This window comes from Xiphophorus hellerii, chromosome 4 (assembly GCF_003331165.1).
Source record: "Xiphophorus hellerii strain 12219 chromosome 4, Xiphophorus_hellerii-4.1, whole genome shotgun sequence".
Lineage (NCBI taxonomy): Eukaryota > Metazoa > Chordata > Actinopteri > Cyprinodontiformes > Poeciliidae > Xiphophorus > Xiphophorus hellerii.
The window spans coordinates 4,585,238-4,604,354 of NC_045675.1; the positions used below are offsets into that span (position 1 = coordinate 4,585,238).

At 39.0% G+C, this 19,117-nt stretch overlaps 1 protein-coding gene across 3 annotated transcripts in view; it reads right to left on the reverse strand.

Annotated features, from left to right (window-relative positions):
* lrp4 (low density lipoprotein receptor-related protein 4) overlaps positions 1-19,117 on the reverse strand; it is a 117,146-nt gene that overhangs the window by 24,913 nt on the left and 73,116 nt on the right. For all 3 annotated transcript variants that reach the window (XM_032560561.1, XM_032560560.1, XM_032560563.1), the window contains exons 4-14: positions 15,427-15,540; positions 15,222-15,338; positions 13,607-13,735; positions 8,060-8,179; positions 7,842-7,967; positions 7,070-7,195; positions 6,012-6,146; positions 4,606-4,731; positions 4,006-4,236; positions 2,752-2,908; positions 2,000-2,217 (exon numbers count right to left, since the gene is read on the reverse strand). In XM_032560561.1, the coding sequence (XP_032416452.1) occupies positions 2,000-2,217; positions 2,752-2,908; positions 4,006-4,236; positions 4,606-4,731; positions 6,012-6,146; positions 7,070-7,195; positions 7,842-7,967; positions 8,060-8,179; positions 13,607-13,735; positions 15,222-15,338; positions 15,427-15,540 (1,599 nt within the window). The remainder of the gene's footprint in view (positions 1-1,999; positions 2,218-2,751; positions 2,909-4,005; positions 4,237-4,605; positions 4,732-6,011; positions 6,147-7,069; positions 7,196-7,841; positions 7,968-8,059; positions 8,180-13,606; positions 13,736-15,221; positions 15,339-15,426; positions 15,541-19,117) is intronic.

The window sequence follows — 19,117 nt, forward strand, 5'->3', positions numbered from 1 at the left end:
AATGTCCAACCACCGCAACAGCACAGTCCAGAATGCGATTTGAATCTGATTAAAACTGCATTAATCTCCGATTACTTCATGGCGCCCCAACGCAGTTCCAAGATTTATAAACAGAAATGGGATCAGAAAGTGACAAATCCAATCTGATCTCCACCTAAAAGCTCTTTTTGTGCTTTTCTCTTGAAAAGAAGAGTGGCTATCCAGTTTGGTGCCATTACTCCCAGTTCCAGCATCACTGTTGAATTCAATGGTTTCACTAACAACCTACTGTGATCAGAGTGTTCTGCCTGGCTGCCTCTCTGCCAACCGAGAAACACTGAACACAAACACACCGGGGAACCACCATTACTATCATAAAAACCTGAGAAACAAACATGTCTGTTTTCTTCAACTCTGTGTGTTGGTGTGTGTGTGTGAGAGTGAGTGGCTTTTTAAAAACCAGATCTGTACTTTGATGTACATCAGCACATTTCTCAGCAGGGAGCAGCAACATGAAGAGAGGAATGCACTTTGCTCTTTGTTCTTATTTATGCTTTTTGTGCCTGTGCATATCACTGGTGGACACATGCATGCTCTTTAAGGGAAATACGGCACTAATTAACTCCACATGGAGAAGTGCAGCAGTGCTACATCATCTGTGAATGTGTGTATGTGTGCTTCTTTGCATCCGAGTGAGATAATTTATGAGAATTGAGGGAGAAACTGAACTCTGGCCTGACCTCTCTTCTACCTTGTAATCAGATTTAAATTAAACAAATATATTTCTTTTAAGATTCTTGGAGAAAAAACTGAAAGAATGTGGAGTATAAAGGTAAATTTTCCCCAAAAAACAGGGAACAGTTTCTACAAAAAGACAGTAAATTGATCTCTGTAGAATGTTTTCCTGTATTCCTTTTATTTTGAATGAATTTAAGCACAAATTGACTGAAACAGATACAATTTAGAAACACTTTTATAACCACACAAATTGCATGTTGCTGTAAATTAACTTGCTATTTGACTATATTTCAAATAATGTAAAAGATGCAAGATTTCCTTTGCATATTGTTTTTTTTTCTTCAACCATGCTGTTCATCAACCATGCTGAACCATGAACACAGAATCGAGTTATGAACTGAAGTATGGCTTGTGGTTATGATCACAACCCTAGCATCACTTTATGTAAGTGATGCTAGCCTTCAGCTCAAAGTGTGTCAATAAGTATTTATAGATGTGTTTCCACTCAACATTCATTAGGCCTTTGTAATAAAACAACAGAATCATTCTTTATGTTTGAAATGGAGAAATGAGAAAAATAATATCCTGGTTTTCTGCTGAAGAACAACAGAGCAGGTTTTACAGGAAGTAGTTTTAGCTTTTAACTGTATTTTGATGTTTTTTTAAACTTCTTACTAGTTCAAAACTTAATATTAGGGTATGTTTTTTGATGAGTAACTATTCTCAACTCATGAAGATAAATATGTGTCTGCCTTTCTTGAATGAGAGGTTCTCTTTTCTTTCCCATTTTGAAGAGTGGCTAGGAGAATCAGTCACATCTTATTTATACCTCAAAGAAGCAGAAATGAAGAAAAAATTACAACTTACAAGGATCTAGAAACTTTTTAAAAATGCTAAATGTGCCAATAATTGTGGTACTGGTGATTTTGTAAGACCTTGTTTTAATTGGGGATTTCTTCCCACTCTGTAAAATGTACAAAAACTAAATGTTTATTCACTTTTTTCTACTTTACTACTGAAATAAAACATTACCATAATTTATTTTATATATCTTTAGCACCATCTTCAAATCATAGAAACTGCTGTAATATTTCAGGAGGTTTTATGAATCAGGTCTAGTCAGCCATAAAAATATGCTGTCATCAAGAAGGTGGAAGAAAAAAAGCATTCAACGTCTCCTTCAGTCTCACAAATAAATGCCAGTATTCTACTTTTCTCTCTGGATCTGAACTCGTCCTTACATCATCCGAAGCCTGAAAAAACAAACGGCGGCTCGGTTTACCATTGCTGATGACGGCCTTGCGGTTGCGTCCATCCAAGTCCGCTCTCTCGATGACGTGATGCTTGGCGTCCACCCAATATATGCGGCGGCTGGCGTAGTCAATGGTGAGGCCATTGGGCCAGAACAGGTGTGTGTCTGCGATGACCCGGCGGTTCGAGCCGTCCATGTTAGAGTACTCGATGCGTGGCGTGTTCCCCCAGTCCGTCCAGTAAATCTTACTGAAGGGGAAAATGGGACATTCGTGGTGAGTTTCGTGCTTGTACAGCTGAAGCTGGCATACAACAGATTGTTGTCAGGATTTCAGACGCAGCAGATGTCTTGATTTACAAAAACAAGTTTTCTTTGCCTCCAACATTTACGTCCTCCTCATCGTCACTCATCTGTTATGTGTAACCTCAGAAACTTTCCCCCCCCTCATTTGTTAATTATCCCATGCTAATGAGCTCTCTAATATGCCGCACGAGTTTTCCACTTTTAAATTTCACTGGGGCCTTTTAGGAAACTTTCTCCTGCCACCGAACAACATGAAACCAGGCAGGAGGACACAGTTAGCTGCTGCTCCTTTTGTGAAATACTTGTTCCACACAGATGCTCGCCTGTGGGTAATGCCGTGCTGCCAGACTTTAATCGCTGCTCTGCTGCTGCTGCGCTACAACTGGGACATGTCCAGAGGGGATATGCATATATGAATGTGTGTGGATTTGAAAGCATCTGGGGTGAATTATGAAGTGTGTGTGGATGTCGACTCGTACCCCTCGATGGGGTGCAATGCAATGGCTCTGGGCTTCTCCATATTCTGCCACAGCAACACTTTTCGGTGCGTCCCATCCAGATTGGCCACTTCAATGCGGGACGTCCCGGAGTCTGTCCAGTAAAGCTTATCGTGGATCCAGTCTATTGCCAATCCCCCTAAAACAGAAGAAAACAAGTTTTTTTTTACCTAATTAAAATTATTCAGTTGGATTCTGTAGAAATATGTTGGCAACCACATATCCTGTGAATAAAACAAAAACCTAAACTGTAGATTAAAATTACAGGCCTCTTTTTTATTGAGCATGTAGTTTATGTTATTGGTAGCTGAACAAATAGAATTAGTATTTTTACCAACTGTATCAGTATGAAGAGAACTGGACAATATGGTATAAAAAACTTATGATATAAGCTCTACATTTCAGTAAGTATCAATAATTGTCTATCTTTATTGTTTATGTTTTTGTTTTAAATATCTGAAGTCTCATTAGGGCCTCGCCTCACAAAGTGTAATGAACAATTAAGTTACTATGACAGTTTACTAAGACAGTTTTCACTCCACCCTGTTTTTTATTTGTAAGCAGTTATGAGGAACGGTGGCAAAACCTGGAACTGCTGTTGTGCAAGTAATTCAACAGGTTGTTGCTACGTAACCAAAGAGTGAGTGAGTTGCTAGGTAACCAAAGAGCGTGTGCTTAGCGCACCATGAGAGGTTGAGCAGCAAAAGCCTTTTCTCTGTGTACATTTCCCAGAATGCTGTGTGGTTCTGTATCAGAGTTCACTGAATATTCTATCTGTTGAATATTGACTACTCTATCAGGTGTATCATTTACTGATATTGATCATGTGTCTATCATGATATATATTATTGTTGATTTATTGTCCAGCCCTAATTATGACTTTGTTGAAACGTACTGTCTCATTCCCAGGGTGTGATTGCAGCATAATATTAAATTGCAATCATATATGATAAAAATGTTTCTTAAAAAGCTGAGTTCCTAAGGGGGAAGAAGCAGACGGCATCAGAGATCGATGCACAGAAATGTGACTGCACTAAAGAATCATGAGGCCTGATGTAGAATAAAGGAAAAAGTTCAAGTTTATTTGGCTCAGCTCCAAAATGAATCAGGTGATGGATGGAAGGAAAGATGCAGGGCTGAGTATCGTCAGACAGAGAGAAGCAGAGTTGAATAAATTGGATAAATGATGAATGATGCTGCTGTCCCTAAGCTGAACCCATTGGCTGCCACACCCACCTGGGCTCTCCAGACCGGTGGAGATGACCTCCTCCACGTTGGAGCCGTTGAGGTTGGCCTTCATGATGCGGTCAAGCGTCACGTCCGACCAGAAGACGAGCTCTCGGCTGTGATGGAAGTCCAGCGCGATGGCGTTCTCCAGGTTGTTGAGCAGGAGGGTGTATTCTGAGCGGTGTGGCAAAACTTGTCGGATGTCGATGCGGTTTGCAAACAACAGCACTGGCTCTGGACCTAAAGAAAAGTTTGTGGTCAAAAGAGAATAAAACACTTAGGTAGGACCAAAGGATGCTTTTAATAATAGCAGGCAATAATTTCAGCTGAGTTGTGGCAGCTGCCTGGCAGGCGCTCCTAACCCAGGTTTAACTCTGATCTGCAGCAGATTGATGGCTTGCTGCAGCAGACCTGCACTCTACCTCTGGAGCACGGCTAAATCTACCTCAGAAGCCTCAGAATGAAACGGAGCCCCCGGAGCAGCTGAGTGGATAGAGTTACAACTTAAGAAAAGTGGAACCACTGTGCAACCAAACTTTTATTGGAGGTCAAGCCTTGAGGAGTCTCCGGTGACATGTCAAGGAAGAAAAGCGGAGTAGTGATTTTTACCCAGAGCTTTGCAGCTGCGCTTATCAGGCCGAAGCTCGTAGCCGTGGACACAGCGGCACAGGAAACTCCCCTCCGTGTTGGTACAGCCCTGGCTACAGTAACCCTCTTCCGCACACTCATCCACATCTGGAAAAAACCACAGAAGGAAATATTGACTGCAGCAATAATTTTCCTTTAGGGTTAAAAGTAAATGGAAGAGACAAATTGCCAGAAGGGAGTTCAAGGAACAAAATAATTTAACAGTTTTAGAACAAATGAGCTAGAGAGTTGAATTAATTTATTTCAAGTAACTAATCTTTTGACTTAAGGAGAAGTTCCTACTTTTGGAAAACTCCAGGATAAGAAAATGACAGATTAATACGACCACATATTACAGTTGCTGGATATTTAATCGACTGCACTTACATGATGCGAATGTCCCATTGCATGACATGCTCCTGCTAATGGCTTAATTTCATTCAGGTTTTTTTGAAGCAGTAGCTGCGTTTCCATTCCAAATGTGTGAAAAACTTTAACATTCTGCTAATGATGAAAAAACGCAATTTTGCAATTGCAGTGTTTCCATTAAAAAAGAAACGTAATTAAAGTTACACATGAATAAGTTTGTTCACATGATAAGTCATTAAAAAACATGCCGTGCCGTCATCCTCCTGTTGTTGTCTTCTGCGTCTTTTCCGCCAATAGTAACATCTGGTTGTTGATCATGTGACTTCTGTGATGCACAAAAAGTGCTTCCTTTGCAGTTTTGTGAAATAGACCAATTTCAATAAAGCCAAAAAAACCAAATCATCTTGGCGCTAAAACATTTTATCAATAAACAAGAGATTTCCCAAAAGTTCATGTTTCAATTAAGGAAATTTATTTTTGAAAAGTCAAATTGCTCTATTATACGGTCAATGGAAACGCAGCTATCGAAACATCTAAAACATGCCGTACTCTGCATTTTGGCCAAAGGTTTTGAGTTCAGTCACAATAACTTCTTTCATTTTAGTAATTTGGTTCTAAATATACAACTACTGTTTTTTCAACCAGACCAGATTCAGTTACAATGCCTGGTGCACAAACAGCTAACATAGCCCAGTCAGCATGGTATTGTATATATTCCTTCTGATTTGGTTTCTGGGAAAAGAAAAATGACATTTTCAACCATTTACTTATCAGTTATGCTTCTGGACTTTCCCAAGACTCTTCATAAGATTTCATAAGTGGGAGGTAAGAGCAGCACCTCATGCAGAATAATGTTGGATTGATGTCACCCCCAGGAAGTCAGTGAACACATAGCACTTGGCAAGTTGTCATAAATATTAACACCCTTGCTCACTCACTTTCACCAGCAAACTCTGTCACATTGTAATCCACGCCCCCTGTGCCCCACACACATCACACACACACAAAGACAGAATTACCCTGGCAGGATTTGTTGTCGTCAGTCAGTCGGTATCCGTTGTGACAGGTGCACTGGACCAGTCCTCTGACCATCTGACACTTCTGTAAGCAGCCTCCATTATTCTGGTTACAGTTGCCCTCACTGGAGCGTGGCCCTACAGGAAGTGCAGAAAGATTATAAGGACATAAACACAGCTTGCTGATTCAGTAAAAATGTGAAAAGCATCCGGCACATTTGATGTTGGACCTGGAAATACTTTTAGGAGTGAGGGTTGAGGTTACTGAACTTTATCAACACAAACAGAACATGCTCCTTCAGAAATATACTTAAACGTTACTGAAGCCACATATAGTTGCTCCATGAAGGACTCTGCTGACACCATGACCTTTCTTTCATTACCAGAGTCTAAATCTCACCTTTGCTTGACTTTTTGGGAGTTTTGGAGAACATTGTAGCATTTGTTTGAGCCTCTTAAGATCTGCGTTTTTTCAGTGGCAAAAATATTTGCAAAAATATCAGCTGACAACTGATCTTAGGCCAACTCCAGACTGCTTGGAAGACTGGATCATGACACTAAAATCAGGCAGATCATGAAAGGTTTTGAAGAGGCTCTAGTTAGATGGTGAGAAATCTATTGTTGCTCGACAGCTCATAGCTAAGAAAAAAAAACAAATGATGCTTCTTTCTCTAAACCAAAAGCTTAAACCTATAACAGGTGAAGTAACCTCCAATATCTTTAAGGAAATTCCATGTGAGCTAACCATTTAGAGCAGATACAAATCTTAGCTATTAAGAAAAAAAGTGTACTAATGTTCAAATGGTGCAAGAGGTTGTTGAGGTATTAATGTGGTGTGGACAGGGCCTTATGTTTATTTGAGAAAAAGGTTTCAAAAAAAAGGGCAGAGGAAAAACTTTCCAGGTTAAAAGGAAAACATTTTCATAGGAAACTCTGATCATCAGAAAACATCTATTATGTAAACTGAAGTGACCAAGCAATTACGGAGTAAGCACTAAACTTAATGTGGTGGATTCATGACTAATTGCAATAAAAGGTGCTGATTTTCTTGAAGCACTTACTGCAGTCGTGGTGTGGGTGTTCATCTGTCCCATCACCGCAGTCGTTGACCTCGTTACACACTTTTCTCTGTCCGATGCAACGGCCATTCCCACACTGGAACTGATCAGGAGCACACGGAGGACTGTCTGCATGGAGGTGTGAAAATACAGACCATAAAACACGAGTCACTGTCTGTTTTTATTAGACATCTATTGTTTATAGTTTATTTAAAATATGGGGATCTTATTTTAATTTTGTTATTTGCTCTACAGTGTAAATGTTTCAAAGAGGGTGGCACAGTGTGAAAGAAAACTTTTCAAATGCATCTGTTCTTCAATATCCCATAATCAACTTGCCCGATTTCCCCATCTCTCAGGATGTCATTTAGCTCTGCAAAGGCCATTCATTTCCTTCAGGTGTGTTGGGTACGCATGTAAAAGCTGCAGGATAGTAAACCAGATCTGGTGTCCTGGTTTACAGTTTTCTCCTAAGATTTTTTTTTTTTTTAATAAAGACAGTTTCTAAGAGTCAGAAAGTTCTTTTATGTTTTTTCACAATACTTGTAAATTGTTCAAAGAGTGGCTCAAGGAACATAGTGTTCATATCACATCAACATGAAGTCAAAACAATAAGACTGTTTTCTAGAAACAACTGCATTTCTCATCCAAAAGAAAAAAAACAAAAACAGGGATTTTCTCAGTACAGAATGACTCTTCACAGCCGTTGTCATGACTACATTTTAAAGTGAAGGTTATATTTAGCCTCTAAAAACAAGATAACTACAAGTCTTACCAGTTTTCTCACACCCCTCTTCATCACTCCGATCCGGGCAGTCATCCTCACCATCACATCTCCATGACAACCGCACACAACGTCCAGTTCCACACCGGAACTGGTCAGCTGTACACATTGACGAAGCTACAGGGGAAAAAAAAAAAAATTAAACAAAATATTTGTAGAGTATTTTTAACAAAACTTATCGATGATTTTTAGGACCGGCGGATACTTACTGCAGTTCTTTTCGTCCGACTGGTCGTCACAGTCATATTCGCCATCACATCTCCAGCCAGAGTTGATGCACATGCCGCTACTGCACATGAATTCAACTGATCTGCAGGGTTGATGGGAAGCTGTACAAATACAAACAGAGATTTTAGCTCTAAGAGTAAGTCCTAAAAAGAAATATATTCAGGTTATATAGGTTAAGATTAAATATTATAATGTTTTTTTAGACTCTTGTTATTCTCAGAGATTTTTACTATTCTCAGAGTTATTAGAGAACTACGTGTTCTCTAATAACATGATGTCATGTTATTAGAGAACATGACATCATGAATGTCATGTTCATGTTATTAAAAATCTAATAACGTCCGACAGAAAACTGAAAATGGACGATCATTTACTTTTTCTGAACAATGATGATGCAAAATAAAAGATCCAATCCACACAGATGTACTGCACTGAGCTAAAAGTTGACCTTCCACGACCTTCTCAGGCCCTACACGTAATAAAAGCAGTTAGGTGAGAGAAAAAAATGGACCTAGAGCTAAATAGAGCAATTCCCAAAGATCTCGCTAACCATGTGTTCCAATCTCGTAACAAGTTTAAGAAAATAAAGTACTGTTGTGCTGCTTAAAGGAGGGTGAACAAAGAAAAGTAGTGGGCTTAAGAACTAGAGATGAGACAAGTTTCAAGACTTTCTACTCTAATAGTTTGACAAACTTAAATGATGTACAATAGAAGGTGATTTTTGAAAATTATTTTGTTTATACAATCAATTCCTTGCTTGTTTCACCAAGTTAATTTAAAAGCATGTGTAATGACAGTTTCTTTCCACTGCAAGTGACAGATATATTGAAGTGACCCAGTCAAAGTCCAGACTGGAATTTAATAAATGATCTGTGAAGGAAGCTAAAGATTATGGTCAGAGACATGAAGCTCATCCAGAAAGAAATGTATCAAACTACCAGTGGAAAATGCAATCTGATCAGCAATAACTATGTATTTCATTATATTTTCAGAGATGCTCATCTCATTTCCAAAAAGAAAAACTTCTTGGTTGAGTGGTTGAATTAAAGTATTTCAAATGTAAAACTGCCGAGGTTATTAATAATCAGAGGCTTAATCAAACATTTTCAAAACATGAATGAAAATACAAATTTTAACTTTGGATAACTTTTTACTAATACAGGAGCTTTAAATTATGGTTGGGCTTGTTTGTGCGTTTTCTTCTTGTTAGGATGAATAAATCTAAAAGGGCCCTAAAAGGGTCCAAACGTCACGGGGTTCATTCAAATTAATTATCATATGTACATAACTTAAAATAATTTATGTACATATGATTCAGAAAGGCTTCCCATGAGGTTGCCTTTTATTAGGTTGTTAAAAATGGACTTGTAGAGACGTCTTATCCTCATGCTGCCTCTAAATTTAATCCTTCAGTTTCATAGATAAAAGTAGTTTCTAAAACCAGCAATACTTCCTCCCTACCATCATTAATTATTCCTGTTTAATCTGTCTGTTTGCATGATTATCTGAAAGCGGATACTGGCTGTTCAAACTTTAAATCTCTCTCCATCTCACTACATGCGATGAGATCAAAGTGAAGCCCAAAATGGCAGCACAAAAAGGATGTAGGTGGATGAAAAGATTAAAGCTGAATCAAACATAAGCATCTTACATCCTCATCCTGAGCTTGTGTGTGTGAGTACGCCTTTGACATGTTTCCTCCTGACAGCAGGAGTGAGCTCCCATCGAAGCGTCAGCGAGAGCGCGATGGAAGAGGAACGAAATGACAAGCAAGGAAATGTAGAGGAGAGGGGGGGGAAACTGATGTGGAGCTTGAAGCTTCCATGTGCACGCCTATCAGCTGGGCAGGAGAAGAGAAGGATGATCAAAACAGCAGGTGGTTTTCCCCGCAGAGAAACCAGCAGACAAAAACGGAGATGGAAAAGTGAGTGAATCAGTGTGGGACGCCAAGGAGAAACACACGCACGCCCACGCCTACGCCCAAAGATTCATCCGCAACTTTCTCCCTCACAGACAAACACACAAAACTCGTAAACAATCCCAAGTTCATGTGCTCAGCGATGAAGCCAAAAGCTGTCCCCATGTGGTAATGATACATGCAAGTTGGGGTATTTTTGAGACTATTGATGTGTGCGTGGGCGTGTGTGTGTGTGAAGATTCACATGAGCCAAAAGAAGTGGAGAGGGAGAGAAGGAGAGCAAGAGGGGGAGAGAGAGACTTCTCCTCTAACAAAGCACCCTTCATGTGTCTGGAGAGTGGATGCCAAGGAATGCTGTCTGAGGATGGGCAGTCTTATGCCTCTGAGGAATGCCTCCTCTGAGGGTGTCGGTGTGTGAAAGAGGGGGAGTGTGTCCACAAAATATGAAACAGAATTCACTGGAAGCCCCGCCCCATATCCTCCTCACATGGATGAATATGGGCCAGAAATAAATGTAACAAAAATAAAGTGGGCAGATTGAGAGTGAAGGACAGCAGCAAATTAGCAGAGAGGGGTCAGAGCGATTGTCAGGACCTACAATCTGTGAGCAGGATGCTGAAATGTTATTCGAAAATTTGAAATGTTTGTTTTTCTTTTACATTTCTGTAAACTTCAGAATTTCCTTATGTTTATGTTTCATTACAGACCTTTTGTATAAACAATTTCCTCAAAGATCTACACACAATGCTCTATAACTGTGTCTTTAAAAGATGCAATACGCCAAATGGACATCTTTTCTATGTCTTTTTTTATTATTGTCAAACATTTCTAATCCAGCATTTCATAAGTATTCACACCCATGGCTTTCTGTTTGTTGAATACATTTTCACAGATTTTTGTTGTTTCTACAATTTATTTTGGGATATCAGCTCCCATTTGTCTCTGCAGATCCTCTCCATCCCACTCCGTTTGGACTGGCAGCATTTGAAAGCTGACATTTTTAGTTGCATTGAACTCTGGTTAGGCCATTCACAAGTGGAGATTTTCACATGCTTGACCTGCCGATCAACAGCCTGAGCTGATCCAGGGATTTCTGGCTGATTTAGGTATATCTAGTGATGATTGATCAAATAGCAGTGAGAAAGCTTGAACCTGTGGTTATCATGCTGATGATAAACTCCTCAAAGGCATAGAACCGCCTGTGTTTGAGTGTGTGTATGCTTGAGATAAGGTGGAGCAACATGAAACGGAGTGAGTAAGAGGAGCATAGAATATCACACATGGAAGATCAAGGACAGAGAGCAACAGAAATTTCTATAGGAGGATTTTTTTTCTCTGTGTAGGAAGGAGAATAAACTGACTATGACTGACAATTTAGAAGCTTTATTAGCTGACAACGCAAGCTGCATTGCAAACATGTGTTCTTACTTTTAAGTCACAAGAATTGATATGCGTCAGTATATGTCAACATGCAAAAACGCAGTAGCAGTTGGCAGATGTTTTAAAGCAGAACTTGGAATCTCAACTAAAGAACGGACTTTGAACGAATGCAGCTCGTCGTCTTTCTGTCTCTCTGCTTTCGCTCAACCTTCAAAGTCCTTCCCTTAAGAGGAGTCTCTTCATGCAAATGCAGGCTAATAATTATTGCAACCAAATAAGTGCCACTGAACCACTTTACGCACAACACTTAATATAGTCCTTTGTGAGTTATTGGGATGTTATTAGTTTGGGGTTTCACAGAGTCCCTTGGAACTTGTTCTTGTCCCATCGCTGCATTTGGAACAGGTTTCCTGCTGATTGAAATAACAGTGCATAAATAAATAAATAACATGGAATGTTGCATTTTGTCTTTATTAAAGAGATATAGCACCCGGAGGCAGCAGCTGCTTTTTAATTTGAGAGTGGGACTGTGAGCAATTGGCGCACTGCAGCAGGAAATAATCACATCAGATCAACAACCTACAGGAGACAACAGAAGCTTAAAGAGAATAACATGACTGTCTTACTATAAAAAAAAAAAAATCACTATTTACTTATAGATCAGAAAACCAGAGATCAACATTTAGGTGTTTCAATACACGTTTATTATGAAGTTTCCTCTAAGAAACCTGATTTCAGTGGATTTTTAAATGACAGGCCTCTACATAACTACAGAAGAAGCTGCTGAGGTAATTCTGTTCCTTTAAATCACGTGTTTTGGAGCAAAGAAACATCAAACAAGCACGATGGTGCGCCTGAAGGGCCAGGTTTGTGGAAAATACCACATCAGGACACGCACTGTTGATCTCTCATCCTCCTCTGATATTTTGCAGAAGGCCACCGCACACTGCACATTACAATAGTGTATGTCAAGCTGGTTCTGGCCCCAAGAGAGCCCTGAATAAACCCCAATAAAACCCTGAGGAGGACCTAGAAGTTTTGAAGTAGCTGTTATTGGCCCTTGAATCCACTTGCTCACCCCCTGTGGTAGAACAACACTTATGCAGCTATCAAAAGAAGTGTGAAATCCTCCCTATTTTCTCCAAAGTAGTCAAAGGCCCTCTTGACATCTGATGATACTTAGTGTCCAGGATAATTTGGATTAAGTTGATTTAATTCACAAATGGCATTCAAATCTACCCTAAGTGTGCAGACCACTCTGTGTTCAAAATGACCATCAGCAAGTCTGGTAAGTTGCTGTTTAATCACAAACACATTGAGTCAACTTCAGTAAATTCTTCTGTAGATATTAGCATTATTGAGATTCACAAATGTTGCATTTTGTTGAATTATTTCAGACACCCAACTCAATTATGGCAGTATTATGTATTCTTTTGGGCACATAGTGTCATTTTGTCACAATTAAGTAACTATGTTAACTTCTATTGTTATGAAAATTAAATATATATACAGTACAGACCAAAAGTTTGGACACACCTTTTAATTCAATGAGTTTCCTTTATTTTCATGACTATTGACATTGTAGATTCGCGCTGAAGGCATCAAAACTATGAATAACACATGTGGAAATAAGCACTAAACAAAAAAGTGTAAAACAACTGAAAATACCCCTTATATTCTAGTTTCTTCAAAGTAGCAACCTTTTGCTGTGATTACTGCTTTGCACACACTCTGCATTTTCTTGATAAGCTTCAAGAGGTAGTCACCTGAAATGGTTTTCACTTCATAGGTGTGCCCTGTCAGGTTAATAAGTGGGATTTCTTGCCTTATAAATAGTCATGAAAATAAAGAAAACCCATTGATTTAGAAAGGTGTGTCCAAACTTTTGGTCTGTACTCTATATATATATATATATATATACTGTATATACTGTATATACAGTATATATACTTAAAAGAAATCTGACTTCATAATTTAACATCTTGAGATTGGTGTTAAATTATGTCTCTTTATAAACTTTTGCTGAGCCCAAAAGCAAATCTCTTGTTTTACCAGTCTGTTTACAATCTGTCCCTCACCAAAGTTAAGATTAAGAAAAAAACTAGAGTTAGCCTTACATATTAGTCTAAAGTAAATCAAATATTCCCCAAATGGTATGTCGTTATAAATTAGTGAAATCCAACCATCTTATACTGGACGTGTTTATGAATCTCAGTAAAGGAGAACTCACAGCAGTCCGACTCGTCTGACCAGTCTCCACAGTCGTCATCTCCGTCGCAGTGGTAGATATCCAGGATACAGCGGCCATATGCACACTGGAACTCCTCCACGCTGCAGGTGGCCGTCATCACATCTGAGGCTGCAGCGGAACAAAACAGCACGTTAAACAGATGCTGGGAAAGGCGCTGCAGCAGTTGGCTGTCTACAACTCTTTGAAGCTCTAACTCTATTCTGCTAGCAACTGAAGATGAATTGTAGGAGTATCATACATCTCTATTGGCCTGTTAAACTTTTTGTTATGCATTGCATAAAGTTTCTTAGTATTGGATCACAGACGGCCACAAAACTAAAATCTCTGCCTCTTGGTATGTAGGTTTACAAAGGGTCAGCCATTTCCCAGAAAATTTCCCTCAAAAGTTAGATTTTTGAAACTGGCAACTGTACAATTGAATAATGGGATTTCCTGGATAATTGACTGAAGACTTGAAGTAATTAAATGATGGAATGAAACAATTTAATCTGATTAATTAGAAGCGTTGTAATTAATTAATCACAGCTCATCTTTTAATCTCCCTTTTCATGTGCTTTTTCAATTCAGCTTTTCATTCAACAATATTGTTGAGTAAAATATTGCTGTCAAGACCCAATCCAGTCAACATATAAATAAAAAAAATCATTCTCATTCAAACTTTTAAAGCCAAACTTCTGTATTTTAGCCCAAGCGTCTCAAGCTAAAGCCTCTTCCAGGACCCTGTCAGCATCCTTCAAATCCCTTCCTCAGGAGTCTCAGATTTGTGTTCTGACAGAACTCCCAAACATTCCAGTTTAAATTTGTAAATTACATGAATCCCCGTTGAAGGCTTCCAACTGTGAAAATTTATTGCATTTTTGCAGTATTTTTATGTTCTAAGAAATATGTTATTATGAATCCTGAATCAAGAGGGAGCCAGTATATCTCTGCATATTTGGTGATCAACTGGAGAGCTTTATGGGAACTAGCATCAAATAAAGCTAAAAGTGAACCACAGTGGTTGAGCCTGCAGGGTACAAATGCATGCTCCAGTTTCTCTGCATGGGTTCAGATCAAGATTTGCCTAAGTTTTCAGAGTTTGCAGAAGGAAGAAGAGAACTTAAAAGACTAGTTTGATAAGTCAGTTGAAAGGAGGGATGGACGATATCAGTCCAAATTTTCACAGGAGTGAATCCTTAGTTAAAAGCAAAGATTTTGGTCAAAATTGACAATATAATTCCTGACAGGGACACAATCCTATGGTAAGACTGCTAAAAGGGATTATTTGGTTTTTATTACAATAAGAATACCAAAATAAAAAGTTAGTTGTCTTCATGTTTCCAGTTAAAAGACTAAAAGCTAAACAACTGATTTTTTAATTACATCAGTAAATAAATCTGGTTCTCAGTGTGTGAGTAGATATTGTTAGTTTGATAATTTTATCCAAAACTCGAGACCTTATCTAAATAAAATTAGTGCAGAACCTCGTATACGAAAACATCCCATGCTTACGTCAGTTTCTATGTTTTCCTTGAATTGCGTCAGTCTCTAGTTGAAAGTTTATTCCTCACTGTTAAATCTACAAAATTATTTTTTCATTAATTTCATTACTTACGGCAATTTTCCTCATCTGATCCGTCCTTACAGTCCGTGTCTCCATCACAGTACCAGTGCTCAGCGATACAACTTCCATCTGTGCACCGGAACTCTTTGTCTGAACATTTGCGCATATCTGACATGAAAAACAACACGCGTTACAGATGAAGGCTGCACAAATTAATTTCTGCCTGTTTTACAACACACCAACACGGAGGACTTACCACACTGCTCGTCACTGTTGTCACCACAATCATTGTCGCCGTCACAGTGCCAGAGGCTGCGGATGCAGTAGCCATTTTGGCACTGGAACTCATCCTCTTCGCATTCTCTGGGAGCTGCATGAAGGAAAGAAATGCTTTAAAAATAATAAAAGTACAGATACAGTGTTCTGCTGAGAAATAGCTAAAACCCCTGCCTCTTTTGTAGGATTCAGAGGAAAGCAGAGAAAATACATTTTGTCCCCCAAAACTGATGTAGGGTTCCAAAGAAGGGCATTTAGACGATCAAACACAGAGTACACTGAGGTTTGATCTCAGCTAAAAAGACTTTCAATGAAAGCTAATCTCAAATAGTTTGAAAATAAAATAAATGGGTTATCTTCACAGTCACTGACCTATAAAATATTATTGATAAAGCAGAATTGCTGGATTATCGACAAATGCAGTACGGAAAAACTGAATTCAATATTTAAAAAGCTGAAAAAACTGTGACATAGGTCATTTTGAACAGACTAAACCAATTGCACACCAACCAAGAAAAAAAAATTAATGGGATGGGTTGACAAGAGTGCTCTGGATAGCTCAGTTTTCGAGTCCTTCCCATATCGGCTCACCAGGGCCAAAAGGCCGGAGTCCACCCTGACGACTCTGATGGCTCAAATTAGCATCCCTTCTTCAATTGTAAATGTGGTCGTTGACCGTCAGGCCAGAAGGTAGGAATGTGAATAGTCCATGTTGGGGGTGGGTGCAATCTATGATGGAGGCAGCTCTACCGTAGACTCTCCTGTAGGTAGTGCTCTTCAGTTTAGTTTTGAAGCATACATGAAGTGTTTTTGGAGAGATGTGACCTTTTGCAGCTGATCCATGATGTTGTGCTGCATTATCCAGGTCATTTTGCCAAATGTACATAGAGTTTGCAAAACATACAATCTGTTTCAAGAAATGTGCAAAGGTTTTTCTAAAAGAAATTAGTAATGTTTCTCTTTGAAATAAAGCTAAGAGGGTATAAAATGACAGTTTAGAAAGAGCAGCATGCACAGCGTGGTTGAGACTGAGGATACCACCAAAAGGAAGCCAAACACGGTCACAGATTACAACAAAACAAAGTGTGGTGTGGATGTGATGGACCAAATGGTGCGGGAGTACAGCGTGCGTGCAGGAACACGGAGATGGCCAGTTGCGGTGTTCTACAACCTGATTGACATGGCAGCACTGAATGCACATGTGCTTTATCAGGCATGCACTGGGGTGAAGGAGAGACGGGTAGACTTCCTTGTTGAACTTGCTAAAGAGTTGGGTAACTCTCATGTGAATGAGAAGAAGGCACACAAGGAGAAACTGCTTCGGGAACAACCTTCCACACCCAGCCCAGGCAAAAGGGCGAAGTGTCAGGTCAACCAGCGAACATTTTTCTCCTCAAACATTGTCCTGAGCCGTATGCAACGAAATTTCGTTCTTTATACACCCTGTGCATTGAAAATGACAACAAAGTCAGTCTAAGTCGAAGTCGAAGTCTAAGTCTATTGTGCAACTGTGAGATGCGTTGAGGCCATTACCAGGGTACTGATAAGGTAATGGCCCTATTTACTGAACAAAAGCACCTGCTAGATAAAATCCTTCAGGCCAGTTGGACTATCGAAGCCGAAATAGGTATACGTCAAAGTGGACTAACTCAAGCTATTCTAGTGTTAAAAGTAAAAAGTTTACATAAGGATAATTAAATTATAGTGTCAGATGAGCAGTGCTACTTGCCCTAAAAAGAAAAACAAACCAAAGGATCGCTTCTGAACAAACAACAAATGCGTCAGCAAATCACAAGCCTCTTCAGGGTGGAAGTTGTCACCAATCAAGCTATATCAATATTTCAAGCTTTAGCTGCCTTAGGTGTCAGTAAGGCTTTCAAGAGTTGGAGGAAGAACAGAAGTAGCAGTAATTTCTACAATAGTTGAGACATTTATGATATTCATTTAGGCTCCAACTCAAACATTAGAACTTTAGCAGAGAGCAGGAAGGTTTAAGATATTCTAAGAAAGTTGCTCTGTTTTATCCTTTTCATTTGGTCTGACTTTTTCCATTCTGGCTTAATTTCTCCCTCCGATCCCTATACGAAACAGTGAGGAATCTGTGATGTGTGTTTGTGTGCACAAGGTAAATGTATCTAATTTTAAAACCTGGTAATTTACAATATGAATTGCTCTTCTCTTGGATAACCTATAGATGATGATTTAAGATCTAACAATGGAGCAAAATAGGATTGCAACAAAGCACAATGCCTACATGCTCTATACATTAAATAATCTAACTATGGCGTCACATTACTGCCAAAAACCCTGAGGAGCTTATTAAGCAATAACCGCAGGGCATTCATTAATCAGTGGAGTGCATATCTTTGATTGGGGGGGGGTTCCCATTTATTTGTGGCCCCTGAACTCAGTGTTTTGCCACCGAGTGGAAAAACGCACTCACTCCAGTAAAACTGCATTTGCTCTCTGTGTGTCAAGGGCAGATCAGTCGACTGAGCTACCACCTCAACTAACAAATGCAGCAACAAAATGAGCACAATTTTCTGGTGAGAGAACACCGATGAGGGCGTGTTTAATGATTCATCATGTTGTGTTCATGCGTGTTCGAAAAAGGGGTCATGAACTCAGTATATCAGTACACCAATTATCAAAAGTCCTGTACTCAATTATGAATTTCTGAGCTTGCTTCAATTTCAAGCCACTTTGAATGAACGACCAATTAACAGAAACTCTGTTTTCTTCTCTTGATCAATCACGCTAAATGTGATTATATGTGCAAAGACATTTTTCAGTTAATAGGTTAAATTCAATCCACAATGAAGCATTTAGGAAGGAATTATTATATTAGTGATTTCCACTGGGAATTTTCTTGCCATTGATTAAGTTTCTAAAATCACTGCTGCCACAATCAATGGCGACCCCCAGCTGTGGGCACGACGGGGGCCAAGTTAACAGGTTCATCAAGGAAAACCAGTGATAGATGGCGAATAGAAGGTAATATTTTATTTATAACACTACTGTGTGTGCATAAGACACAGACTGACGTAAAGTCAACGACGCAAAACCAGCAGGATGCCTAAAGATTGGAGGAGCAAACCGGGAGGAGAAAGTTCTACTGTAATCCTGTTCCATGTTTCATTTTATCCTCTGGTGTAACACAACATTCTGCTAGCGTACCTGAGAAGCAGCACTGATACACCGGACTTTTGAGATCAAAGACCTAACAGGAGGGCAGACAGCCAAAACACATGCTAATATTTTATTTATGTGTCCCTACGAATAATATATAGTGAATTATTTCTGCATGCTTGTACAATGGTTTAATCACAACCAAGCAACATAAGTAACAAATATGACAATGTGCACTATTTTTGTTATCTTAAATTATTTTATTTACAAAAAAAAGAAATCATATTTAGTTACAGTTTAGAGGCAGGTGAAAAAAGCTTTCAGTTTTAGATAAGTATAGAAATTTTAGGCATTTATTTTCTTTTCTTATTTGAGTTTCATTTGTTTAAGTTGCACTTCATTTTTATATTTTTTGTGGGACTTTGGTCAGCTGTTGATGTAAATGTGTAATAAACTTTAACATATTTTGTCAAAGTCAGGCCAACATAGCAACTAAATGCACATACTTCACTATCAGGCTACTGTAATATTGCGGCTTTTTA